Raw genomic sequence first — 20,785 nt, forward strand, 5'->3', positions numbered from 1 at the left:
TCTACCAGAAGAAAATACTTCACTGGGTTCTTTATTCATTACTGTGGAAACAGCACTGCAACTGTAAACCTCATCTGTGGATTACTGCTAAAATAACACTAACACTAACTGAGCCAGTAACTGTGGCCTTAACTGTAATGGTAACTGCAGCTCCATTACTTTATATATATTTCAGATTTTTTTGCACCGTTCAGAACTATAGTTTATACTTTACACATGCATCCAGGTAATTCCAAATGTTTATACTTTTTCTTTCCACTGTATCTATCTAAAACACAACTGTGTGAGGAAATCCTCATAGTAGATAGAGTGCAGCATGTGTATAGCATGGCTGTTCCACGCCAGTCTCTGAAAGCTTCCTCAGAAGCCTGTAGGAATACAGCAAAGGCCCATGAGAACTGGATGTATATAAAAGCAGAGACAAATCTCAAGCTTTATTCAGCTGTTGTGACACAAAATATCTGTACATGATAAATGACTATGCAAAGAACAGTATTTCAGTTTCACCACAGACACACAGTATAATATGCATCTTTGTTTAATTTTGTGAGTTTTTGCCATTATACAATTAAACCGTAAGAGTTCCGGAGCTTACTTAAAGTGTTTTCCTATTGTAGAGCTGTCTTTGCAGTGTCACTCTAGAATATCCTTCAAATTATTTTGGAATTTGTTCTTCAAATTGTTATTTAAAACACATATGCATATTGAATGAATAAATTCACAATTTTTTTTTCCCACCTAGACTGGATGTAATTATCTATAAAACTCTGTCTGTGTAATGGAAAGCCTCACATCAATCTAGATGTGAAGAATATTGTTTTCATATCAGATAGAATGATGCAAATGTAATGTAATAATAGGTTATACATTCGGCTAGCCTTATAGTAGTGGCTGCAACAAAATAATGCAATTTCGAAATGCGTCAAATTCATCATCTGTAATTATTGGTAGCATTACTAAAAATATTGCTTTTATTGTCTGTTGTAACAAATATGTTTTTTTGCTGACTCTACCATGAGCAGCGTGGATAATCTTCCTGCAAGAAATGTTTCATTCACTTCTTTTAAACTGAATGGTTTCTATTCTTTGGGAGAATGGCGGCGCTTTCTGTTCATCCCATATTTTCTCATGTTTTTATTGTCTACCACCTCAAACTCCACTTTAATAGTTTTAGTTATATCCCAGAGAGCTCTGCACTCTCCGATGTTTGTATTAATTGGTGTAATGGCCATCGTGGACTTGTTTATGCCAATGTTTTCCATACCACATATGCTGCTCAGCTTTTTATTTGACTGGAATGAAATTTCACTTGTGGGCTGTTTAACACAAATATTTTGCACTCAGTTTTTTGGTTCATATCAGTCTACTTTGCTGCTGTGGATGGCTCTGGATCGATTCTTTGCTATATGCAGACCTCTTTCTTATCACAATTATATGCAAATGACCAACTTTCTGAAGTTTATTATTGTTCCAGTAATTAGAAATATACTCTTAAATGTTGCAGTGGTTTCTTTGGCTGGAAAACTAAATTTTTGTATGAAGAATGAGATAGATCACTGTTTTTGTGAACACATGGGATTGGTCCAGCTTGCATGTGGAGATACTTCTATTAACAACTTACTAGGGCTTGCAACTGCTTTTCTAATAGCAACTACAGATTTTGTTTTTATTACTGTATCTTATATAATTATATTTGCTTCTGTCAAGAAATCAGGAAAGTCCACTATGAAGGCTTTTAACACTTGTATAACACATATAATCATCATCACATTTAATTTAGTATTTGTTTTGACAGCTTTTTTGTCATATAGAATTAAAAATAATTTTTCTGCCAACAACCATACTTTAATAAGTACACTGTATGCACTTTTGCCAAGCTGTTTTAATCCAGTTATTTATGGAGTGAGAACAAAAGAAATAAGGCAGCAGTTTTTTAAATTCTTTAACCATGTGAAAGTTTTACCACATTAGTTCAGAGATGTAGGCTGCCGCATTGTTATTCAAACCTGTTCAGTGGTCACATTAAAAAACGACTACTTACAATAATAACTACTACTTGTGACCTTAAGTTTAATTTCACCTTTGTGGATGGGTGGTTGTGTAATGTAATGACTCCACAATTCAAAAGTGCACACTAAATGAACTGACATTGCGATTTACCTAAACAAAGGTAGATAATACCAGTTTGAAATTATTGAAATAAGTTGATTGTTTGTGTGTTTGTTTGTTTGTTTATTGTACATGATTTCTTAGGGTTTTGATAAAATTCCAGGTTGAATAATACAGTAGAAGTGTTCAAAATTACTTGCAAAAAAATCTAGTTACATTAAAAGGTAAGAAGCTTTCCTCTTTCTCCTGTAAAATAACCGTTTTTGTCCTGTCTTAGGAAGTCTTTCATTTAAAAGTAACACTGCTGGTTATTAACTGAGGAAAATGTAAATTCCCTGTCTGTATTGACTGTTTGTCTTAATGTAAAATGGGTGATGGCTTTATTGTTAATCAGCATGAGAAGTTACTAAGTCTGAGACTGAAGTTGAAGAGTTACAGGGTACCCGGCCTTCCACCTTTGTAGAAGAAGAACAAAACTCAAAGGTTTTTCTTTGATGAGTGCCTTATTTCTCCACTACACCCAGCAGTGGCTTAATTAAACATGGGCCTAGGTTCATAAGGAGACTGGCTGTTTGACCTTCTGGAATCCTATTAGAATAATATGTACCACATCACCCCATAAAAGAGTACACTGGACAACTGAATTTGTTGGGTGTATTTAAATCTCTTCAGACCTCTTATTTTTCTTTTACTTTATATTGGTCATTTTAGAACTGTGTTCAAGCCAGTGTAGTACAATCTCAAATGTAGTAATTAATAAAGCTGTAATTCACTGTCAGTTTTCATGTTGAATGACATGCTTCACAGTGTAAAGATCTGAATTAAACAAACTAAAAGGGAGATCTCCAAAAAATATAATAAAAGATTTAAAATAAAAAAATAATAAAGTGTCCACAGAGATTTGCTGCACCAGTGGATGTAGAAGGCCAGTCACATTCTAGAAAGAATAAGCAGGAGCAGGTCCACTAAATAAAGAAGGTACTCAACAAAAATCAAAAACAAAAAAATCAGTCAGGATTCACTTGTTCATATTTTTTGCAACGAATGTGAAGAGACATACACATAATTAAATTGCTTGTATAGATCATTATGCATTCTGGTGATTTATTCGTTCTCTAAGTATATACTATTGAATTTTATAATTTACATGGCTGGTTTCAATCTGTTACAATTTTCTGTTATTTTTATTCTGTCATTTTTATTTTTGACAATTATGGGTATATAATGAAGTTATGACATAACTGAAGTTTGAGGAAAGGCCACGCCTAAACTTCTCCTTCTCAATTCCAGCTTCCTATAAATACCAGTCCTTCACTCCTTCTACTCATGATGAATTTCGCACCGACCCAGCTTTGTGCTACTTACCTGCTATCGTCTCATCTTGTCATGGACCTCGACATTGTTGCTTCTGACGATGACCTCTTTGGAGAAAGCCAGCATCTTTCCTCCCAGGGATCCTGCACCGTGGCTCAAGTCTGTCATTGCGGGTCCTAACATGCCTGCTGCCTCGGCTTCCTCTGGCTCCTCATCTCGCCATGATGGCTCTCGTGCCGCACGCAGTGGCTCCCGAAGGAGCCAGCGTTCGCCCCTGGATCCACCACCCGCTCCGGCGTGGTCTCCGTGCACGTCTAGAGACGAGAATTCCCGCGGCTCCCCTGGCTCCAGCGCTTCCGCACCCTTCCGGCTCTAAATCAAGACCTCCGTCTATCTTCGAGTGGACCATGGCTAAACTCGGGAACGGCGCATTCCTTTCGCCCGTATGACGCCTAAGGCAGCACTTTTCTCCCGGTATGTGCAGTCTCTCGGGGGTAAATAGCACCTGCCTTCCCCACAGCCCTGGCACGTGATGACGTCACCGGCACCCTGGATGCCTCCTCGACAGAAGTGCTGTCCTATGCTGGATGTCCTGGTCCCGCTCCCAGGCAGCTTGCCTCTTTTGCTGGCTCTGTTTTTTCTTGACTCTCTCCCCCTATTTTTTCCCAGCCTTTTTCTGCCCCATCTTTGGCTATGTCTCTTCCTCTCTTCTCAGCTTCCACCTTTGTCATCCCAACCCCTCCCTTTATCATACCAACCCCTCCCTTCATCATCCCATCCCTTCCCTTTATCATCCCTTCCCATTCCCTCATCATCCTAACCCCTTCCCTTATCATCCTTTCCCGTTCCCTCATCATCCCAACCCCTCCCCTCATCGTCCCTCCCTGTTCCCTCATCATCCCAGCCCCCCTTTTCTTCATATCTATTTCCTCAGTCTTTCCTGATGTTCCCTGCTTGCCCTTTTGCCTCATTTTCTGATCCCGTTCCAGGTCTCCAGTTGCAGTCACTGCCAGCTTAGCCACGGCCCCTCCTCACCAACTCCTCGTTTTCCCTCTACGGTGCACCTCCTGCTGTCCCGCCCGGTGATGCCCACCTCTTCAATCCACCTCTTGTCTCTTCTGCTCTGCGTACGCGGATCCTCCAAGGTGCGGACATCAGTCTCCCCTCGTTACTTCGCCCTTCTGCTGCCTCTGGTGCTTCCTGTACCATTGATGCCGGCGACGTTTCTCTTACGTCCATTGTGCCGAACCTTGCTTTTCTAAGGTCCTCACCATTCCTGAGTTCACCCTCACCTTTTCCATGTGCCGTGATGTCATCTGTTCAGCCTTGCCATCTAGGCGTCAGGATCTGAATGACTATTTTTCCATCATCTTGGACCTCGCCATTCAATTTGGAAGGTCAGGTTTCTACTAGTACCATCGTCTGTTCTAGGCCCGCGCATCTGCCCATCTTCAGCAGTGGAACATTTCTACATACTGGGGCTACCTGGATCTTGAGCTCTACTGTCGTGTTTTCGCTGGTCAGACTGCTCTCTCCTGTGAGCTCTGCGGCTGCCCGTCTCACCTTGCTTCCTCCTGCACTCTCCTTACTCCGCCCCCTCCCACTCCCTGCCCTAACGTGCCCTCTGCTCCCACTGCGGCCCCTGTCTTTACGACTTCCAGTTCCCGCGACAGCCGCGGGCAGCGTTTGCTTTTCCTTGGGGGCCGGATGGTCTGTAATAATTTCAACTCCGCTGGATGCTTTTCTTCTTCATGCAAATTGCTCCATGTCTGCTCTCATTGTGGCCAAGCTCATTCCAGATCTGGATGTCCCCTTCACCCTCCTAAGTTTGAGCCCAAATGACTACTCCGGCATCTTTCTACTCCTGCTAATGTCCCTGCCCTTCGCTGCTGACCTCACCCTCCATCCTGATCATTCCTTCGTCTCTTATTTGCTTCATCTTTTATTTCCTTTCGCTTCTCCTCCTTATCATGTCAATCCTATCGGCGTTGCCACTCGTAAATACTCCAGCAAGAAACGCCTCATCATCAATTTGTCTGATCCTCATGGCTCCTCAGAACCATCCATCAACAGTCTCACGCCTAGCTCTGATTTCTCCCTCCACTATTCTACTGTGCATAATGCTATATCGCTCATCAAGCAGGCCGGCCATGGAGCTTGGCTCGCCAAGGCTGACATTATCTCAGCTTTTAGGATCCTCCTTCTGCACCCCGATTTTTGGCATCTGTTTGGAGTTTTCTGGGAAGGCAGATTTTACTTTGCAGTTTGTCTCGCCTTCGGCTGCAAGAGCAGCCCCAAGATTTTCGACACCCTGGTTGAAGCCTTGTGTTGGATCTTGCTGAATGTTTGCAGACTACCCTACATGCTCCGCCTCCTCAATGACTTCCTTGTGGTGGTCTCCCCTTCCTCCCCACCTGCGTATGGCCTCTGTACCCTCTCCTCTGCATTTCAGCGTCTCGGTGTCCCCCTCTCTCAGTCTTGTTCCAGGCTTCCCTTCCACCTGATAAGCCGGATTGCATTACTACCGCCCTGTCAGAATTTGTGCTGCAGCCTCGTTGTTCGAAGCTCCAGCCCCTCTCTCTTCTTGGGCATCTCAATTATGCAATTCGAATAATACCTCAAGGACGCTTGTTTATCTCCCACCTCCTCAGCATTGCCTCCTCGGTTCCCTCACTCCAACACTGCCTCTCCCTGGATGATGCATGTATTTTGAAACTCTGCTTCTGGCTCTTCCTCCTCCAGCACTGGAATGGCATCTATTTCTTCTATGAAGACATTATCCTAGTCCCTGAAGATCTGCAATTATTCACTGATGCAGCTCCCTCGATAGGCTTCTATGGTGGCCGCTGGTTTGCTTCTCCTTGGCCTCTGGAGTTTGCATTGCTTTCCCTCAAATCATCTACCCAGTTGTCATCGCTGCACTCGTTTGGGGACATGAATCGACAGGACGAGTGATTCTCATCCACTCAGACAACTCTGCAGTTGTTCATATAATCAACAAAGGACGTTCTACATCCCTAACACTCATGCCATTCCTACGTCGCCTTACTTGGCACTCAATCCAAAATCAGTTTATTCTTTGAGCCATTCACATCCCAGGCCATTCGAATGCTTTTGTTGACTCTCTCTCTCATTTTCTTTCAGCTCCTCCTCCAAGCTCGTACCCTGTCGACCTGTTGGTCTGGATGGAAATCTTTCCAGCGCTTCCATGCACTCCATAGCATCCCTTTCCCTTCAGACAATCTTTCAACGACAGCTGCTTTCCTCACATTTGCCAGTTCATATTTAGCCATTCGCTCTTCCACCTTAAGAGTGTATTTAGCCAGGATCAATTTCTTTATGAAGCTTATCAACGGAACCCAACACACAACAGCTAACCACCCTCAGATCATACTTTTACTAAAAGAAATCCAAAGAAACGAACCTCGCCTTCCACCACATCAGCTGCCCTGAACCTCTGACATCCTCCACCACTGCATTCAGGCTCTCCACACTGGTCTCTTCCCCAAAGAACTATCCACTACATTAGAAGGCCTTTTTCTCCTCACTTACTTCGGATTCCTGAGATGTTCAGAATATACAGCTCAGACAGAAACTTTCAACCCTGCTCTACATTCATGCCTATCAGCATGTTAAACTCAGATATTATGATTTATAATATCAAAGCCAAGGCGTGGTAAGTGAGATAATGGAAGAAACTTGCCACCTATTGACTTGGACCAAAGGCCCCAGTGTGCCTCCTCTGATCTTTCAGGAAGAAAGAGCATTGACCATTAAGTGCCAGAAGCATCTAATGAGATGCTGATGCCTAGGGAGATTGCGGTAGGGAATATCAAAATGGTTACGCCACAAAAGGTCTACAGACCCCTCCAGCTTGACCATGGTTGTTTGACCAATTAAGCCAAGCCCTCTTACTGCTTGTCCCATAATGAAATGATTCCTTGTGCTGTTGGCATTCTTACAGTCTCATTTTACTTTACACTTTCAGAAATCACACCCTCAACAAATTTCAAGCACTGCAACCATCTGAACAGTTCGGAAGATTCAAATTTTAGGAAAGTCAGAATTTTCCCTGTATCAGAATGCATCAGAACCCCCAGCCCCACCCCCAGCATATATCTCAACTATTAGGAAATCATTATGATCAGAAGTATAACTTGAGAGACTGTCTTTGTGATCCCAGAAGTCTATAGAATATAAGCATACAGTTTGGGAAGCATGACAAACACAACTTCATGTGGAGATCAAAGTGTTTCCCTAAAGCTTAAAGAAAAATATTAAACCTTTATACTCAAATTCATGCTTTAAAAGCCTTGTTTATAGAGGCTTATTTATTGTGTATATATTTGTAGCTGGTAAATGCAAAAGGAATGGAGATTACCAGGGGTCTGTTATGCCAGCACAAAAGCCTGTAGGAATATAACATAGCCCCATGAGAGCATAACTGGCTGTATATAGAAGCAGAGACAAACGTCAAGCATTAATCAGCTGTTAAGGAAGCAGAAGGGGATATGTGATATTTGGCTGTGCAAAGAGCAATACTTCAATTCAGTGTTCTGAAGAGAAAATGATTTTTAGTGCATTTGCACTAAACAGTATAGTATATGCCTTTGTTTAATATTGAATTTTGATATTTTTGCTGTTTTGAAGTGAACTGCAAAATTTTTGAGCTTCTAAAAGTAATTCTCTATCATACAGCTTCATTGCAGCATCATTCCAAAATAGCCATGTTTAAACGATTATGTAAAAAACATGTGTTGAATGTGAAAAGCCATAACAATTTTGAAGGTCATTATTTATTAAGTTTATATATGTCTTTGTAAGGGATGGATGATTTCTTATAAAGGAAATATTGCTAATCTTAAGTAATAATGGGTAACGTTTTCATTGGCATTCAGCTAGCATTGTAGTAGTTGTTGCACCAAAATCTGGAATATTCAAATGAATCAAATCATCACTTATTGATAGTAGTAAAAATCTTACTGTTGTAGTTAGCAGTAGTGAGCATGTTTTTTTAAATCATTATACCATGGTGTTGAACAGTATGCAAGATCTGCCTGCAGAAAATATTTCATTCACTACATTCAAACTGAATGGTTTCTATTCTTTGGGAGAATGGCGGCGCTTTCTATTCATCCCATATTTTCTGATGTTTTTAATGTCTATCACCTCAAACTCTATTCTCATATATTTAATTATAACCCAGAGAGCTCTGCACTCTCCAATGTTTGTATTAATTGGTGTAATGGCCATCGTGGACTTGTTTATGCCAATGTTTTCTGTACCACATATGCTGCTCAGCTTTTTATTTGACTGGAATGGAATTTCACTTGTGGGCTGTTTAGCACAAATATTTTGCACTCAATTTTTTGGTTCATATCAGTCTACTTTACTGATGTGGATGGCTCTAGATCGGTTCTTTGCTATATGCAGACCTCTTTCTTATCACAATTATATGCAAATGTCCAACTTTCTCAAGTTTATTATTGTTCCAGTAATTAGAAATATACTCTTAAATGTTGCAGTGGTTTCTTTGGCTGGAAAACTACATTTTTGTATGAAGAATGAGATAGATCACTGTTTTTGTGAACACATGGGATTGATCCAACTGGCATGTGAAGATACTTCTATTAATAACTTACTAGGGCTTGCAACTGCTCTTCTAATACCAACTACAGATTTTGTTTTTATTACTGTATCTTATGTAATAATATTTGCTTCTGTAATGAAATCAGGCAAGTCCAGCATGAAGGCCATCAACACTTGTATTACACATATAATCGTTATGACTTTTAGTTTAGTATTTGTTTTGACAGCTTTTTTGTCATATAGAATTAGAAATAATTTTTCTCCAAACAGCCGTATTTTTGCTAGTACAATGTACACACTTTTTCCAAGCTGTTTCAATCCAATTATTTATGGAATAAGAACAAAAGAAATAAGGCAGCAGTTTTTAAAATTCTTTAACCATGTGAAAATTTTATCACATTAATCCAGTTATGTAGGCTGCAGCATTGTTATTCAAACCTGTTCAGTGGCCACATTTTCAAAAATGCTTACAATAAATGCTGCATAAATAGCTATTGTGTCCTTAAGTTTAGACTCTCCTTTATGTGTTTTACTTTAATTGATATGTTAGTGACTCTTTGATTTATTTTAACTAAAAAGTTATCTTGCAATTTACCAGTTACCTAAACATAAGGAAAACATTCTAACGTGAAATTAATTAAATAATTTGAAAATTCATCAAAAAGCCTGTCTTGGAGAATCATTCATTTGAAAGTAACAGAGGAAAATGCAAAGGTAAGTGTGGACAGTCTGTATAAACAGGCATTGTTAAAGTGTTTGGGTTTGAGAAATAAATAAAAAAAAATGAGAACAAAAGCTGAAAGATATTAACTTACCATGTTGGGAACTGTGTGTGTGTGTGTGTGAGTGTGTGTGTGAGTGTGTGAGTGTGTGTGAGTGTGAGATTTGCTGTTGATTTGTAGCACTGTAATTGCAAAGCATACTTGAGTTTGAGAAGGGTGCTATGTAAAGTTGCATGCAGAAGAAACACCCCATGTTACATTATATATTCTTTTGATTTTAACCCATCTGTGCAGTGAAACACCACATACATACTACTGAACAGACACACTAGGGCGGTGGGCACCCTATCCACAGTGCTCAGGGAGCAGTTGGGGGTTAGGTGCCTTGCTGAAGGACACTTCAGCCCTGTCCTGTTGGCTCTGGGGATCGAACTGGTAACCTTCGTGTCACAGGGCTGGTTCCCTAACCTCCAGCCCATGACTGCCCCAACAGGTATATTAACTTCGTCGTGCTCGACTGAAAAATGTATAATTTTTAACAGAAGGGGGCCCAGCTCCATCCAAAAAGTTAAATAAGATTGAATAGGGATTCTATCTAAACCTGGTGGTTTACCCTTGTTCACACATTGAAGTGTGTTTTTGGGTCAGTAATTTTTAATAGGTTTAATAGTCTAGCTAATGTTTCTCCTTCAGATTCAGTTAAATGCTGGAAGATCCAATAATGACCCATTTTTAGTTTTTTTGGTAGAGGCAGACAGATTTTGATTTCAATTGAACAAGGTTCCTGGTGCCTTAAACAGCTCTACAGCATCACAGATACTCTGCCATACTTAACAGTGGGCAACAGGTTCTTTTCAGTGTAGTCACCCTTTTTTTGACACTAAACCCACCTTGATTGTTGCCAAAAAGCTAAATTTTTGTTTCATCTGACCCTAGAACACTGTTCCAGTGAAAGTCCTGGTAGCGTTTAGCAAACTCCAGGCACTTACATTTGTAGCTAGATGAAAGGAAAGGCTTTTTCCTGGCATGCTTTCCAAATAAGCTATTGGCATGAAGGTGGCATCTAATGGTAGTTATGAAGACTTGGTGACCCCAAGATGCTACTTTTTTTTTAACTTCACAACAAATGAAATTAATAATTTTTTTAAATTAGTTAAATTAATTTTTGCCTCACTTACCATCCCACTCAGTACGTGGGGCAAAATAAACGAGTCCTGATTCAGGCAAGTTTGTCACAGTTCCAGGTGATTGGAAGTTTTTTTATTATTGCCCTAACTCTGGATATGGGCATTTTTTTAGGTGAGTAGCTATTTTATATGGCCATTTCTTAACGACTTATGAAAGTCAAAACACTTTTCCCTTATTTGAATTGTGTGTCCCACCTATATGGCATTGCACCAGTCTCCCACACTGGACCTTAGGTGTGGTGGGCACACATGGTCCCCCAACAATGCCTTTTTGGGCTGAGGCCGGACGCACTACATGGGCTGCCTGACCACCAGGCGCTTGCCGAAGAACACTACCCCCAGGCCTGGCTCCAGGGTTAGATCCCAGTAACCCTTTCCCTGCCAGGGTACATGGTATCTTGTGTTCACTGCTCAGAAACAATGCGGATTCCATCCTGACCGTGGAACAATGGACCAGCTTTTGAGGGGGGCATGGGAGTGTGCCAACCAAGTCTACATGTGTTTTGTAGACTTGGAGAAGGCTTACGACTATGTTTCTTGAGATATTCTGTGGGAGGTCCTCTGAGAGTTTGGGGTGTCGTGGTCACTACTCCGGGCCTTTCAGTCTCTGTACTCCTGGAGTGAGAGTTGTGTCTGTATTCTCGGCATTAAGTAAAGGACTGCACCAAGACTGTGCCTCGTCTCCACTTCTGTTTGTGATATTTATGAACTGGGCGTCAAGGCATAGGTCAGGAGGACTTCATGTGTGGAAGCCGGGGGGTGGCATCCCTGATTTTTGCAGATGATGATGATGTACTTTTGGATCCATCACATGGATGCCTTCAGTGCTTACTGGAGCAGTTTACAGCTGTGTGTGAAGTGGCTGGTATGTGGCTCAGCACCTCCAAGCCAGAGTCCATGGTCCTAGCCCAGAAAAGGATGGCATGCCCACTCCAGGGGAAGGAACTGCCCAAGGTGGAAGAGTTTAGATATCTGGGGGTCTTGTTCATGAGTGATTGGAAGAGGGCTTGTGAGATCTGCCACACGCTGGGACAGTAATCCTCACCTATGGTCATGAGCTTTGGGCAATGACTGAAAGAATGAGATCATGGACCCAAGCGGTGGAAATGAGCTTTCTTTGCTGGGTGGTGGGCTACACTCTACTTGATAGGGTAAGGCGCTTGGTCATGCGGGAGGAGCTCAAAGTAGAGCCACTACTCCACATTGAGAGGAGCCAGTTGAGGTGGTTTTGGCATCTGATTAGGGTGATCCCTGACTTTACCAGGCCTGGCCTACTGGGATGAGAACTGGAAGAAGTTGCAGGGGACAGGGTCATCTAGGAATCTCTACTTTCCCAACTACTACCATGACCGTAGCTGCATCAAGCATCTTAAGGTGGTGAATAAATAAATGGGTATATGAAATTCATTACTTCAGTACTAACGTTACTGCAGCGGATAGAAGCTGAGAAAGAGATGCCGTTACAGGGAGAAAACGGTGCTGCCCCAATTGTTCTGGAAACAGGATTGTGTGTGATCAATATTGTACATGTTACAACATCGAAGTAGCCAAAGCTTATATGAATCTCGGCTTTTCTGTTTTTTGCAGATATTTACAATTACACTCTATGTGAATTAGGACAACAAAACTGTATAGCACACCTACTGATATTTCACTGCCTAGTTAACCACCTGCAACAGTATGCCAGTTAAATAAACTTTAAATCCAAAGTTAGCATTTTCCACATTGACCAACAGCGATTAGGCTGACCGTAGTTATGTCATCTGCAAACTTCAGGATCTGCACAAATGGTTCTATGGAGATGCTGTGATAATTGTATAGGCAATCAACTTGGCCTGGTTCTCTGACTCCTCCTAGTGGTTGGAGTTGGCATAGCAGGAGACCAGGATGTCACAGTACCCTTCCCTCTAGGAATGGCTGTTGATGTTCCCAAACCTGACACATTGTATCTTTCGACGACACCGACCGGGACCCAGCACTGCTCCTCCAGCCCATGTCCCTCCCAGTCCACCAAGTGCTGGTTACCACCATGGGTGTCACCAGTCAATTATCAATTATCAAATTCAATTATGGTTGTCAAATATCACTAGGCAGTGTAACCCAGGGATCCAGCGATCAAACGTGGTGGTGGAGGGCCAGGGGTCAAATTTAGGGGGCTACAGAGGACCGGCTTAAGACGAGAGGCATGGAATGTTGGGTTTATGCACATAGTGCAGGGGAGGAGAAGCTGGTAGGATACTAGGTTAACCCATTTTATCAGCTTGAAGGATCCCACATATCGCGGGGCAAGCTCCTGGGACTCTGTTTTCAGTTGTAGGTCCTTAGTGGAGAGCTAGGCTCACTGTCTGGGATGAAACAAGGGATGTAGTCGCTGTTTATGTTCAGTTGCTGTTTTCCACTCCTGCGGCTTTTTGCAGTGCAATGAAGGCCTTCTGCCAAGCCCACTGACATCGTCCTTTTGAGGTCCTGGTTTATTCTGTCAGTCTGCCCATTAGACTGAGGGTGAAAGCCCAAGGACAAACTTACAGAGACCACCAGTAACTGACAGAATGCCTTCCAAAACTGGCTGGTGAACAGGGGCCCATGGTCCTACACCATGTCCCTTGGAAACCCATGGGCTCTAACCATGTGTTATAATAGCAGCTTGGAAGTTTCTTTGACAGAGGGAAGTTTGTCCAAGGCAGGTGGTTAGCAAAAGGGGAGGAGTGCCCCCAATGGAGAACCTGGGCCCTAACAGAAGAAGGTACATACTGCCTTCCAGGGGGCCCAACCCATCCGTCCTGTATGGCAGTTTCCAGTCCTTAGCATAACGGAGGTACAATTCAGGCTTCTGGAATGATAGGCTCTGGAGACAAATTAACAAGTGTTGTGTCCCACTGTCTAAAGAGTGTGTCACGCCGTCTGGCCTGCTGGATATAGTCCAAATTTTTGTGATCTGTCCAGACCAAGAAAGGATTTTTGGCACCCTCCAATCAGCGTCTCCATTTCTTCAGAGCACTAGCAATTCATGATCCCTGACATCATAGTTGCGTTCAGCAAGAGTGAGATGAAAATGTGTAGCTTACGGTCGTCCATGGAGCGGTGGGACAGAACCGCCCCTACGCCAATATCAGAGGTGTAGCTGGACTACTCGGCGAACATGAACTATGTGCTCATCCACATAGCAGCTGTAGATGAGGATGTCATCTAGGTAGATGAACACAAAGTGGTTAAGAGTTTCTTGCAGAACTTCATTAATAAAGGGTTGGAAGACAGCAGGAGTGTTCATTAAACTGAAAGGCATCTCAAGGTTCTCATAGTGACCTTTTCATTCATTTCATTCGTCTGGTTAACTATCCTATAGTCAATGAAAGGCTGAAGGCTGTCATCCTTTTTCGTAAAAAATGGCTCTGGCTGGTGAGGTGGACGGTCAAATGAACCTTAGTGCTGGTGTCTTCCTGATGTATTTCTCCATAGCTGTTTTCTCAGGACCAGAAAGAGAATACAGCCTCCATCGAGGTGGTGTGCTGCCTGGGTGGATGTCAATGGCATAGTCAATGGACCTGTGTGGAGGTAAAACTTGGATACTTAGAGGGACATCTGGACAAGTCAGATTATGCTGTTGCAGCCAGGGGAACCCTAATACTAGCTGCAACTCAGGTGTTGGATGTGCAGCAATGAAATCTGCTCCTTGTGCTGACCTATCTGCAGGGTGACAAGCTGGGTCTGCTGGCTCACCTGGCCCAACCCCAGAGGGCAACTGTTAAGGGCTAAAACTGATACAGAGGTCTCCAGATTAGCTAGGGCCTGGTTTAGGATTTTAGCCAGAGTAGCAGTAAGGAAAAGGCAAAAAGTCTTGGGTGATAGGCCTGAGTCTGTCTCAGATCCCCCTTCCTGCAATGGACCCTTGCCTTTTTAAAGAACAGAAATGACTGGGCTGCCCACAGTAAAGACAACTGCCCTCTTGCATATGAGTATCGTGCTCCTGATGAGAAAGGCAGGTATCTCCCAACTGCATGGGCTGCTTGGTAGACTTGGTACATTGGATGGGAGATGACCGGGAGCTCTGAGGGGGAATATGTGGTAAACTTGTTCTCCCAAACGGGAGTTACCAGCATGATGATAAATGCTACTTTAGAATGCTCAGTGGGGAACCTTGAGGGCTCCTGCTAGACGGCTAGTTCACATTGTAGGAGAAGCCCCCTACAATGGCCTAGTTCACCATTGAACTGTTCTGGGGAAGGCAGATTAGGTTCAGTTTGAGAACTAGATTAACTTGCTGATGGAATCTCTGGAGGAGGAACCACAACAGGCAGGGCAACAGCTGGGTTAGTATCTGCCACAGAACAGTTTAGGATGGCCAATCGCTACACCCTGGATAGCTAGTGCAATATGTAGCTGTTCTATTGCGACTGCTTAGTCCATGATCTGGCTCAGTCTTGCTGTGACGTGGTGGCTGGCTTATCACACAGGATAATCAAACTGGCAATTCCCATGCAAGCTTGCACAGAGTGAGACTCAAACTCACAACCTTGTGTTACCACTAAGCTTCCATGGCAATGCTGAGGAAATCCTTTGCAGAAGAGCTGATAAACAAAAGGGAGAAGGCTAAGGCCAAACAAAAGAAATGCCAGAGCAGTGTCTTCATAAAAAGTTTCTGAAAAATAAGGAAAGTAGTCAACAGAAGAGAACACAAAGTTTTCTTTTTTATGCTTACACAAGGAAAACAACTGGAAAAGAACCCAAAGTATCAAAGTACCAAAACTCGAGACCTGAGAGAATACCATTTACCGACTCAGCAGAGAGACATGCACTTGTCAGCATAAACTCAAGACTGAGTATTGAGCTTTGGGAGAGCTCTCCTTAGGTAGAGCATGCATAGCTGCACCTGATCAGCCTGAATCAGCTCCCGGTTCTCTAACTCCTCCTAGTGGTTGGAGGTGGCCTAGCAGGAGTTCGGGATGTTAAAGTATACAAAAAATTTAGACATTTGTACAAACATTAAATCACAATTACTTTATATTTAGTTAAACTTAAAAATAGCATGTTCCAAACTTGCAACAGTTACATGCACTTTGGCAGATGTTACAGCTTGCAAACTTTTTGTAGCCAGCGAGTCTTTCTTTCTTGCATTTTTTTTTACAGAACTCCTCTGCAATATTCTTGTGCTGTATTGCTTGCTTAGTATGTTGAAGATCAACAGAGATGCTAAGGAGATGTTTAATTTGCTTCCAGAACACACACACACATACACACACATACACACACACACCCACACACACACAAAAAACATACATACATACATACATACATACATACAGACATATGTTTTACAGAGATAGGCCAAGGTGGTCTTGGAAGTCTTACAAAAAGACTCTTATTGGTATAACATAAGATTCCTGCCCAGGCAGGGGATCAAACCACAGTCTGCAGCTGGAATTGTTACCTGCTACACCATATCAACTCACGTATTATACTATTACCCACTTATTACATCAAATCTTATTTTGGCCCAACCTTCAAAATAAAACACAGTTGGCACAGTTGACAGTTTGACAGTTTGACAGTTAATGACAGATCTTGATTTGCATAACTAGTTCTAATGAATAAGTTAAGGTGTAATGAATTAGTATTGAGACTTTATAACTGGAAAGGTGTTCAAACTTTTGAATATGCCACAATTACTTTTTATTTACCTTATTGGAATGAATTGCGGATACAGGTGATCCTGTATATACATGACTCCATATCAATCTTAAATTGTTTTCTCAAAAGCTTATAGAATAATGTCATCCCTTTAAACTAAATTTTAGACAGGGTATGGTCTGTGTGTAGATGGGAGATGCAGAAGGAATGGAGATTAACAGGGCTTTCCATTCCAGCACAAAAGCCTGTAGGAATACAGCATAGCCCCATGAGAACATGACTGGCTGTATATAGAAGCAGAGACAAATGTCAAGCTTTAATCAGCTGTTAGGGAAGCAAAAGAGGATATGTGAAATGTGACTGTACAAAGAGCAATACTTCAGTGTTCTAAAAAGACCATTATACTTGTAAGTCGCTTTGCACAAAACAGACTATAGTATACATCTTTATATGATACTGACTGTTGTTACTGTTATAAAATGAACTGCAAGATTTTTAGAGCTGCTTAAAGTGTTTTATGTGTAAAGTGTCTATCTGACAGCTTTCTTTACAATATTATTTCAGAATAGCCATCTAGAAATTATTTAACACAAATGTATGTGTCAAGTCACAAAAACATATTTAAATATCATTATTTATAAAGTTCTATCTGTGTTAATAATGGGTGGCCACACATCATTCTAGACTGATAATAATGTTATTGGCATTCAGCTTGCATTGTAATAATGGTTGCACCAAAACACTGAAATATCCAAATGAATCAAATCAATAATCTGTAACTGCAGTATCTTGCTGTTGTAGTTAGCTGTAGCGAACATATCTTTTCAAAACATAAATGCTCAGTGTACCATGGTATTGAGCAGCATACAAGATCTTCCTGCAGAAAATATTTCTTTCACAATTTTCAGATTGAATGGATTCTATTCTTTGGGAGAATGGCGGCGCTTTCTATTCATCCCATATTTCTTTATGCTTTTATTGTCTACCACCTCTAACTCCATTCTGATATATTTAATTGTATCTCAGAGAGCTCTGCACTCTCCGATGTTTGCATTAATTGGTGTAATGGCTGTTGTGGACTTGCTTATGCCAATGTTTTCTGTACCACATATGCTGTTTAGCTTTTTATTTGACTGGAATGGAATTTCACTTGTGGGCTGTTTAATACAAATATTTTGCAATCAGTATGTTGCTGCATATCAGTCTACTTTGCTGATGTGGATGGCTCTAGATCGGTTCTTTGCTATATGCAGACCTCTTTCTTATCACAATTATATGCAAATGTCCAACTTTATGAAGTTTATTATTGTTCCAGTAATTAGAAATACACTCTTAAATATTGCTGTGATTTCTTTGGCTGGAAAACTACATTTTTGTATGAAAAATGAGATAGATCACTGTTTTTGTGAAAACATGGGATTGACCCAGCTAGCATGTGGAAATATTTCTGTGAACAACTTACTTGGACTTTTGTGTACTCTTCTAATACCAACTACAGATTTTATTTTTATTACTGTATCTTATATAATTATATTTGCTTCTGTCATGAAATCAGGGAAGTCCAGCATGAAGGCCATCAACACTTGTATAACACATATAATCGTCATCACATTTAGTTTAATATTTGTTTTGACAGCTTCTTTATCATACAGAATTAAAAATGATTTTTCTGCCAACAGCCGTACTTTTTTAAGTACAATGTACTTACTTTTTCCAAGCTGTTTCAACCCAATTATTTATGGAGTGAGAACAAAAGAAATAAAGCAGCAGTTTCTTAAATTCTTTAACCATATAAAAATTTTACCACATTGATCCAGTGATGTAGGCTGCAGCATTGGCAATTGTGTCATTGACTTTAGATTCTGTGAACTGCAGGTTGTTTGATGTTATAGATCCCAGCGTTTGGCATTTTTTTCTGCAGATATGTTACATGCTATTGTATATGTTCAAAGCAATGACAAAGAATTAAACAATTCTATATTAAAGCATCCTTGAGTTAGTTAAATGGGATTAAAATGTATTGTTGTTGTTATTATTAATATTATTATTATTATTATTATTATTATTAAAACCATGAAGATTATATTTTTATCTGTGTGTTTACTTTCCATAGTATATTAGTGATAATATACTATATATTAGCTGAAAATTAAAATAAGTAATCAGATAATAAATTATCATGATTAAATGTACCAATTAAACACAAGTCACCCCAGTATGGATTTGAAATCATTTAAAATTTCAGCAAAACTGTCTGGGAAAACCATTCATTTAAAAGTAGGAGAAATCAAGATTAAGGGTGAACTGAGCTTTTATATAGACAGAGATTGGAAGTCTTTACTTTTTCCTTATTTTTATTCATTACATTTTATGTATTATTTATTTTTTGTGGCATAACAGAGCGCTCACATGTTACATACAGATCAAATATTAACTTGTTATATGAACACTTAACCTTATACAAAGCAAATTCCAACATATTATAAATACATTAAAAATGTTAATAAATATTTAAAAAAAACTTCAAAGTACAACATAGATCACTATCTTTAATTAAAAATGATAAAAACAAAAACTCTTGAGTCTTATGTTTTCTGCATGCTACGCTGGTTGGACTGGTAGCAAGCTTCTGTGGCTTTTCCACTCTAAGATAATTGAGAAAAGAGTCCCACACTTTGAACAATTTATGAAGTTCATCCTTTAGAGCAGTTGACAGGGCTTCGTTAGGTCACTAAACTGACCTGCTGCACAGTAGAGGGGCTTTGTTCTCAGGCCCACTGTAATAGAATACATTTGCAAGCACAGTGAAGAAGAATATGCAGAAGGCTCTTTTGCTGGGAGACTGCAGGCCCTAATGAACGAGCACCACCTAATGTCAAAGCCTTAGACTTTGCAAAATTGATCTTGCATCCAGAAAAGGTCCCGAATCAAGTGATTAAATGTACAAGCTTAGAAATGGATTCAGTAGGCAATTCTAAATAAATAAAAATATTGTCAGCATGAAGTGAGATTTTATGCATTTTCATGCCTAGGCTGACACCTTTAAAAGATGTATAATACATATATAAATGTAAGGATAATGTGTCCTCTCTAATGGCTACTGCTAAGGGCTTGATGACCAGAGTAAAAGAAGACAAAGAACAGCCTTGTCTTGTGCCTCTAGCTAAATAAAAATTAGAGGATCTAACATAGTTTTCCTAATACCCTTAAAATTTCCTAATACCCTTAATAAACTCACTGTCTAGGTTACATTTGGATAGCGTTACAAAAAGATAATGCTATTTGACACAGTCGGACACCTTTTTGGTGTCTATTGAAATGACCATTGCACCCCTCGGACATTGATTTAAATGTTGTATGATGTTGAGCAGTCTTTTTACGTTATGAGTACCTCCCTTTAAAGCCTGATTGATCGATACCCATAAGTGTAGTTAATACAGCTTGAAGTTGCAAGACTAAAATCTTCACCTATATCATATCAAGTCCACATTAAGCAAAGAAATAGGTCAGTAAGATATGCGTTCATCAGCTAGCTTAGCCCTCTTTAATATCAAGGAAATATTGGTTTCCATTTACCAACATTATATGAAAACTGAATTATATTATACATAGGCTTGATTATAGAGTCTAAGAATTTTTAAAAGTATTCTGTGGTAAAATTGTCCAGTCCAGGACTTTTCCCATTCAGAAGATTTACAATACAATTCCAAATTTCACTGAATTCAATTGGCCTATTTAGAAGCAACCTCTGTTCCTTTCAGACAATGCCAGCCACAAAAGAAGGCAGTCATATCAGCAGCTGTCGATAAGGATTGAGAACGGTACAATTGTTCAATAAAAGCACTGAAGATCTTGTTTATTAAGATCTCTTTATTATTATAGGTAACGTTTCCAATTCCATCTTCAACTGATGAAATAACTAGATTAGAAGAATGGCATCTATTGGCGGTTTCTTTCTGTCTTTCAAATTCATATAATTGTTGTTTAGAAAAAAAAGTTTTTTTTTAATGCTTTTTTTTTGGTTAAAACTTGATTTCGGCATTTAGACTGTCCAACGGGTGTACGTTGTTCCTTGCTTGTAAAGTATGCAGCTCAAGCTACATCTCCCATTGTTTCTTAAACACTGCTTTTCTCTAGTTAGAAACATAATAAATGATTATACCTCTAATAAATGCTTTAGCAGATACCAGAGTAAATTTGGGGAAACTTTGTGGACTACTATAAGTTTGGGGAAATAAA

The 20,785-nt window shown here is 40.4% G+C and overlaps 3 protein-coding genes and 1 pseudogene across 3 annotated transcripts; all 4 read left to right on the plus strand.

Annotated features, from left to right (window-relative positions):
• Window positions 1–1,014: 1,014 nt before the first annotated feature.
• Window positions 1,015–1,971, plus strand: LOC118826059 (olfactory receptor 52K1-like). The gene has a single exon (XM_036596950.1). The coding sequence runs from the start codon at window positions 1,015–1,017 to the stop codon at window positions 1,969–1,971; it is 957 nt and encodes a 318-aa protein (XP_036452843.1).
• A 1,897-nt stretch (window positions 1,972–3,868) lies between these two features.
• Window positions 3,869–6,644, plus strand: LOC118826070 (annotated as a pseudogene).
• Window positions 6,645–8,452: 1,808 nt separating this feature from the next.
• LOC118826081 (olfactory receptor 52K1-like) lies at window positions 8,453–9,415 on the plus strand. Its single transcript, XM_036596971.1, has one exon. The coding sequence runs from the start codon at window positions 8,453–8,455 to the stop codon at window positions 9,413–9,415; it is 963 nt and encodes a 320-aa protein (XP_036452864.1).
• A 7,980-nt stretch (window positions 9,416–17,395) lies between these two features.
• Window positions 17,396–18,358, plus strand: LOC118827538 (olfactory receptor 52K1-like). The gene has a single exon (XM_036598939.1). It carries the CDS (start codon window positions 17,396–17,398, stop codon window positions 18,356–18,358), a length of 963 nt encoding a protein of 320 aa, XP_036454832.1.
• Window positions 18,359–20,785: the final 2,427 nt, after the last annotated feature.

This window comes from Colossoma macropomum, unplaced genomic scaffold (assembly GCF_904425465.1).
Source record: "Colossoma macropomum unplaced genomic scaffold, Colossoma_macropomum, whole genome shotgun sequence".
NCBI classification, from domain to species: domain Eukaryota; kingdom Metazoa; phylum Chordata; class Actinopteri; order Characiformes; family Serrasalmidae; genus Colossoma; species Colossoma macropomum.

Bases quoted from the DNA above. Each gene is read 5' to 3' on its own strand.
- LOC118826059 (XM_036596950.1), top strand. From the start codon at position 1,015: ATGAGCAGCGTGGATAATCTTCCTGCAAGAAATGTTTCATTCACTTCT.
- LOC118826081 (XM_036596971.1), top strand. From the start codon at position 8,453: ATGGTGTTGAACAGTATGCAAGATCTGCCTGCAGAAAATATTTCATTC.
- LOC118827538 (XM_036598939.1), top strand. From the start codon at position 17,396: ATGGTATTGAGCAGCATACAAGATCTTCCTGCAGAAAATATTTCTTTC.